Raw genomic sequence first — 7,518 nt, 5'->3', positions numbered from 1 at the left:
TGTTCAAGCATGGGAGGGCTGCTTCCCCGAGGAAATATGTCCCTGGGTGCATAGATGACAGTCGAGGTGTACTTAGATTATTGTGGATTGTGGCTTCCTGTATGTGAGTAGAGAATGAATGACATCTCTCACCAACCTAAGCTCTCACATTAACACCTAATGCGGCTGTGTTCATTCCTGTGCAATTATCTCAGACCACAGCTCTGTCTCCCAGAGGCCGTCTCCTCGGAGGCTGTCACATGGTCTGTCCTGAGAATATCTGGCATCCATTTTCTTAAAGATTAAGGCAAATATATGGCACAGTAATAAGTGTGTGTGTGTGTGTGTGTGTGTGTGTGTGTGTGTGTGTGTTTGTGGTGATACAGCAACTTGAACTTAGGGCCCAGTGCTTTAGATCTGACATTATGCTTATTGCTGATGATTTATCACCTGAATCACACTTCTAGTCCAGCATTTTGCTAGTGAATTTGAGACAAGCGTCTCTTTGACTTCCTTCCCCTGAAATAGCTTTGAACCTGTATCCTCAGATCTTAGTGGCCTGAATAGCCAAGATCTCTGGGATGAGCCACTAGCTCTCAGCTAAATTGATGAATCTCTTTTTTATAGTACATCTATGTATTAAAAAAAAAGCCAAAACCATCTTAAAAATAAAACTCACCAGATTCTTCCTTGTGGTGATCTCAAAGCCATGGGCCAAATTAAGGAAAAAATGGAAACATGTTTGGACTTTTAGAGTTTTTTCACTAAAAGAATAAATTACTGTTTTTTTTGTCGCTAAAACATGTAAAAAAAACCCAACAGCCAATAAGCATCTATATAGTAGTTGCAATACCTTTAAGCAGGAAAAGGTGGATTAAACCTGAGATTTGAATGGCCTAAGGCAGTAAAAGATTGCTTTGGGGGATGGATGAATTTCAATGTGGTTTGGTGGGTCCTCTCCTGCTCTCAGCTACGCCAGGGATGCAAGCTCTTTCCGTCACGTAAACATTGGGTTTTTATCCTGCCTGTGGCTCTTCATGTGTGAAGCAAATCTGATAAGGTCTGTCTAGGAGGACTGCCTTATGTATGCAGAACCCTGGTGCTGTGATCTGTGCGTGCTGGAGCTTTAGTCAATGTGAGAGGCTCTCGTTTTGAATAATATTTGATCCCAGCTCTTCCCCAGCTGGGATGTTGTCCATGTTGTAATTGTTCACTGGGAAATATTAGAAATATGTAGCTCAGTTGAAGATGGAATAGTTAATCCATGAAAATTAACTACCAGGAATGAATTTCAAGATAATTTCCTTGCCCATAAACATTTTGCAAGACCTGGTTGTAGGAACTCTTCTGTGTAGGGAAGCTCCTAGAATTTGAGTCTAAACCCAATTTCTCCCTTCTCTCTGAGCAAATTTCCTGCTTGAAGACTCTCATTTTCTTCTTCAATCTTTATTTTTATAGGTTTCATTATTCTATTTTTATATGTGTGCGCATTGTACTTGAGTAATGTTCCAGGCTAGGCATTGATAGCCCATTCTTCCAATCCTGGCTACACAGAAGGCTGAGGTGTGGGGAATGCCATTCTAAGTCAGATCAGGAAGAAATATCTGTGAGATACTTATCTTTAAAAAGCAAGTAAAATTCTGAGGTGGGGGTAAGGCTCAAAAGGTAGAGCCTTGAGCAAAAATGCCAAACGAGGGCTGGGAATGCTGGTTAGTGGCAGAGTGCTTGCCTAATATGCATGAAGCCCTGGGTTCAATTCCTCAGTACCACATCAACAGAAAAGGCTGGAAGTGGCATTTTGGCTCAAGTGCTAGCCTTGAGAAAAGGAACTTAGGGACAATGCTCAGGCCCTGAGTTCAAGCCCTAGGACTGGCCAAAAAAGCCAAATGAGAGTGTGAGAGTCTTGAGTTCAACCTCAGTAGTAGTAGTAGTAGTAGTAGTAGCAGTCATAGTAATATTCAAGGACATAACCATCTCCTTTCTTTTCCTCTCCCTATACTTGTTCCCCAGCATGAGATACTCTCCTATTGTATATCCAGGTCATTTTCATATTTTATTGGGGGTGGGCTAAAGTCTGTATATGAGAGTAAAGATGCAACACAGATTCTTTTCAGAATCTGTCCTGTTTCAAATAATATGGTGATCTCCTCCATGTTTCCGTAAATGATAGAATGTTACTCATTTTATGGCTGAAGATTTTACTCTATTAACAAAAATTTCATTCAACTCAGCTATTCCCAAAATCTAGGACTTGTTTTCAGTTGGCCAAATTATATCAGAGATTACCTATTAAATGCTATTTGAAAAGTCAGGCAGGCTTTCCCAGCCAGGTAGCAAAGCAACTTCAAGGCCTCACTTCATCACAAACTCACCCTTATATCTCAAACAATGCTCAATAGGAAGTGTACTCATTACCTTGCTCATGTAACTGTAACCCTCTGTATAGTATCTTTACAATAAAAAATTTTTTTAAAAAGAAACCCGTGCAGATGGTGGGCTATATTATCTAGCTCTGCTTTCTCCAGCCATATGTACAATAACTTACAGGTAGAGCCTCCTATTAGCCTTATTCAGAATCCAAAGAAAATAGCCAGATCAATTTCTAATTCTCCCAGGAGTGACACCTTATGAAGAGCTGCCCTACTAAAACTGCAGTTTTGTTACAATCAACTCCCAAAGAAGAAACTACATATTCTCAAGTCTCAAAAAGTCTTAATGAGAATAATGACACTGAGTTGCTCTCCCCTGGAGAGCACTAAATCTTTACCTTTCCTTCCCTTTTGGGGGAGTTCTGACTAGCTCTCTGACAAGGCAGCTGACCAAAATGCCATCATAACATGTACAAGAGTTAGCAAGTCTGATCCTAGTTTATTCATCTTCTCCCACTAATCAAAAGCCACCCCAAAATCAGATGCTAAAATGAAGATTTGAAGAATAAATGAGACATAAGGTTGAAGAATTTATTTATTAAGAGATGATTTCACGTACATGAGCAAAAGGCATAATAATTCTAAGCAGACATAATATAGTTTTTAATGTCATGAGACAGACAAAAGCATAAGGGAAGGCAGGTATGAACCTTCAATTATTCTATCCTGTAAATCTGTTGTACAGCTATGTCCTTTCCCACTTCCTAGGATATTCCTACCCTCGTGCCTTATTATCCTGTTTCAGGTCACAAAGTAAACAATTAGCCAGACTAATTCCTATCAATTATTAGTAGCACTTAATGTGAAACTACTGGTATTTGTAACCTTCTGTTTTCAAATTAATGAAACTTTAGATTAAAACATAGATCTGAAAAAACCCAGAGAAACAAAAGTCACCCTCAAAGTCATCCAAACAAATAGAAAGACAAAATATTTTATACCATGTTCTTCCCAAACAACGTGGCTGCCTTCCCTTTTTAAACAGAAAATGAACAGTGATTTTACATGGTGCAGAAGCTACTGACATGATCTTCACTATAATATGAATATTTCCCTGCCCCCGAACATGTCTCCCCTACATAAAATCCCCACCCACCCACCCAGTTACTCTAACTTCAATCATGGGTGAGCATTCTCTTCCTCATCTCTCAAAGCTTCTTCATAGAGGGCCGAAAAGGATCTAGGATCAACTCCACCAAACTGGGCACAGTGTTGCAGGATTTTCATCTTGGTGGTTTCGGCACGAGCCCTTGGGCCCCACAGGAACTCGTAGCGAGCAGGAACACTGCCTGGCACCTGCTGGTATTCCAGGTACCCTTGTTGAATAAAATCTTCCATGACCAGCTTCCTGGGATCTCCAAAGAGGCAATGCTCTCTCCCAGCATACACCTCCATCATACTCAGCGCATGCCAGACAAACTCCTCCCTGGCACGGTTGCCCTCCATGAAGATGATGGACAGGACAATTATCAGGAGGCCCGTCTTGGGCAAGCCCTGCACGTCACTCATAATCCCATCATAGGTGAGCCCTGCTGCAGTGGCAAGCACATAGGTGTTGACGGTATGATCCACTTCTTCCACATTAATACCAAAAAGCAGCTGCATACAGGCACGGGCTCTCCTGAAGATGATCGAGAAATAATGACGGTGATTGGGGATTATGTAATTCAGCATTTCTGCCTTGATGGCTGGTTGCTTCATCCAATATTTCAAGAGCAAGTAGGGCACCAACGCTATGGCATCTTGCTGCAAAGAAGCAGGATACACCGGAGTGCGCTGATGACACATACGTACTGCTTGCCGGTGGTTTCTGGATCCAAAAATGTACCGGCTCCGTGGGTTGGATTCCATGGCACTGAAGGAAGAGGTAGCTAGCTGAGGACGTTGGAAATGTTGATTCACAGTAGCAGGAAACTCCATCGTGGTATTCTGGATCGGAGGAGTGGAAGAGAAAGATTCAGAGACAGGGAGCTCTTCCTCCTCCTCAGCTTTGTGGATCCCTTCACTCACCAAGCCTGCTGATACCTCCGTTGTGGTCTCCGAGAGCACAGGAATGGAAGAGGAGGTGACGGCTGTGACTTCCTCTTCAGCCTGGAGGACTTGCTCACCCACCAGGCCTGCTAACTCTGTTTGGGCCTGAGGGGCTTCCTCAATCTCAGAGAGCTGGCTGTTCTGGTTCTGAGACATGATGACTTTCTTTCAGGACAACAGGTAGAGAGTGGACAGGCCCTCCGTGATCGAGATTCACAGTCCTTGGGGAGAGAGGGAAGATGTGAGTAGCTCTGGCTCCTAACTGCCCTGCTGGTGACACTCACATGGAGTATCACATGTTCTCTATTTGTTGTTTTAGGACCATACAGGTTCCTGTCTCTCTTGTCATACCTAATGCCTGAAGCCTGTGGGAGTAAGTGAAAAGCTCAACATGGTGCAGGATTCTAACCAAGTCTGACATTCTGTGTGAGGCTGGGCAAAGAGAGGTTCCATCTGTTCTAAGATTTAGTGGGGTCTTTGGTGCCAGTTTAGAGTGCACACACTGTCTTTACGCTTGTCCTACCTCGGAATTATCTGCTTAGTTACAGGAAGACACTGCCTCCAATCAAAACCTTCACCTTCTGGTCTCTGAAGCATGTATAAGAGGTATCGAGTCATGTCTCCCTCCCTTGGGGTGCAGCATGTAAAGACAACACTTATCTTCATCCCTGAAAAGGAAGGCGACCTTGATTCTGCATTCCCCAGTGCCCTGCAATAGATGATTTCCTCTGTATTCAAAGATACCCTGGAATTCCCTGGCCACACGCCTCCTCTCTGGCCTGAGTTAAGCTCATAGATCAGACATCCAGGTGTCAATGATAGAACAAAATCAGGTGAAGCGGCCTCAGAGCTGGCCACACCTGATCAGATGTGACAGCAAGAGATGTCAAAAATCATTGTCAACAGTGGAGGACTGGGCTCAGTCCTCATCTGGTTAAATGCAAGGTAAAAAGCTCTCCTTTTGTAGCCTAGAGGCCATTTTTCTTATTATGCCCAATCCTTATTGCTGAGATACCAGCAAAAGTGAGAGAAAGCCAGTCCTCCCATGGTCCCTAGGTTTTGCTATGCATGAAGGAAGGGGAGGTTGAGGCTGGCTTCCCTCATGTTTGAGGGAGGGCTTCCGTCATTCCTTACCTTGATTCCTGGCAGATCCTGGACACAGCTCTCTGCGGATCAGGTTTTTCTCCCTGTGTTCAGATGATTCCTCTCTCACTGTAAGTCCTCACCTCCCTGACACCTGGGAAAAAGAAGCAAGGATATAGCTTATCTGGACACTTTTGCACGGATTTCTCAACACTGAGAGAAGGAGCAGGGTTCAGGGGCCCTCTTTTGTGTGGACTGTCCTCCAGGTATTCATATTTCCTCCTCCCAGGCCTGGATTCTTTCCATCTGTTGACTTGCTGATCCGTATCTCGCAGAGCCAGGTGATCATCTCACCTCATCCCTCCAACTCCCATCTCAACCTCACGTAGGAAGCCAGGATTGCCATTTTGTTTAAGCAGTGCTGCCTGGAACCACCCTGGGATGATAGAAGGGCCGAGTTTCTCACCTTTTGTTGTCTTGGTCCTGCCTTAGGGCTGAAGTGAGCAGCAGCACCATTCTCAGATCAAGGACCCACTCTTCCATGACATCATTGCTTGAAGCAGAAGTAAAGGTACCCTGAGATCTTGCTGCTCTTTACTGGTTCTCCCAGTAATATGAGGACATGAAGGTCACTCTCTAATCCGCAGTTTAATGTCCCTCTCTATAGTCCTCCTCAAATCTTTCCCTTGACTCCAAGCAGGAGCCCAACCCTTCTCATGAGTTGAGTCCTCCTCCTTCAGATTACAGAGTTGGAGGAAGTTCCATACTCAGTATAAAATTATGGGCACAGGTGGACCTCATCTGTATTAGATCCTGGGTTCTTCAGTCCTGCCTTGTATCTTACCTTGACTTCCTATAAAATCTGGTCTCCTCCTTCTGTTCCTCAGATCTTACTGAGTCCTCATCCTGACCTCTATCAATGTCTGGACTTTCACTGTGCTAATTTCAGAACTTGCTCCATCAATCCAATTCTTCTGTTATGACCCAAAAGGGTAATTCCTGCATTACTCCTCCTCCTCACCTCCAATCAATAAGTCATGTGGCTTGCCTGCACTGAGAGCATTGAGGGGTTATATCAAGGCCCCCTTAACCCCTAGTCTAAGATTCTCTTCTTAACAATCCAGAATCTGACCTTCTAAAAACCCCTTTTCTTTGCCCACCTCCAGGTGGAAGTTAATGTCCCAGGCACGTGGCCACTGAGAATGAGATAGTCAGGGTAAACATTAGAGGCACATGGGCCTTTTGTAGTATCCTCCATCTTTATTCAGATCCTCCATTTTATTCCAAGAAAAGCCTGAACCCATCCCACTACTAGACTCAATGTGCTCCCCTAATACCAAGCTTCTGACTTTGTGGGTCCACTGTATCTGAAGGAGGGGGTGAGAGAAATCTGGAGGGTGTCAGACTCTTCTAGGGACAGAGTTGACTACAGGGCATCTGGGATATTTGGACTTCATGGAGTGAAAGATCCTGTTTTTCTACATAATTAGGCAATAGATTAATGTGGAAAGAAGAACCACATCCTGCTTAGATAGAGAAGCTCAGGAAAGTCTGGCTGGATCTCTGCTGTCATCTTTGTACTGAGGGCATTTCTCAACAGGCTGGCTACCTCATTCATCCCCCCCCACCCCTGACATGTTCCTAAAAAATGCAGGGGACACTTGGAGAAGTCAAAGACTTCTATGAGCATCCTGGATATAAGGGTCTGACACTTGGAGAGAGGTGCATGTGAGGTAAGAGAGTGAGCAGAATTCACTAGAGGTGGACAGTCCCCAAACCATCCAGATGCCTCACATGTTGTCAGGGCTGACAACATGCTCTGACATGTTTAATTCCTATCAGAGCAGCATACACACTAATTTTCTCTCCCTTTTCCCCTCATGAGGAGTGGTAGCCATGGTCTGCTCTGTGGGCTCTCTAAGAGATCCAGGTATAAGCACAAGTTGTGCAGAAAAAACACAGTTCAAGATCATCCTTGTTATCAGTCCTTTACCTC

General features: G+C 44.1%; 1 protein-coding gene across 1 annotated transcript; it reads right to left on the bottom strand.

Annotated features, from left to right (window-relative positions):
* Positions 1-3,527: 3,527 nt before the first annotated feature.
* LOC105993441 (melanoma-associated antigen 10-like) lies at positions 3,528-4,595 on the bottom strand. The gene has a single exon (XM_013026713.1). It carries the CDS (start codon positions 4,593-4,595, stop codon positions 3,528-3,530), a length of 1,068 nt encoding a protein of 355 aa, XP_012882167.1.
* Positions 4,596-7,518: the final 2,923 nt, after the last annotated feature.

This window comes from Dipodomys ordii, unplaced genomic scaffold, assembly GCF_000151885.1.
Source record: "Dipodomys ordii isolate 6190 unplaced genomic scaffold, Dord_2.0 Scaffold96, whole genome shotgun sequence".
In the NCBI taxonomy this organism is placed as follows: domain Eukaryota; kingdom Metazoa; phylum Chordata; class Mammalia; order Rodentia; family Heteromyidae; genus Dipodomys; species Dipodomys ordii.
This window is presented reverse-complemented; position numbering and strand designations above follow the sequence as displayed.

Excerpts from the sequence above, each read along its gene's own strand:
- LOC105993441 (XM_013026713.1), bottom strand. The coding sequence starts at position 4,595 with ATGTCTCAGAACCAGAACAGCCAGCTCTCTGAGATTGAGGAAGCCCCT.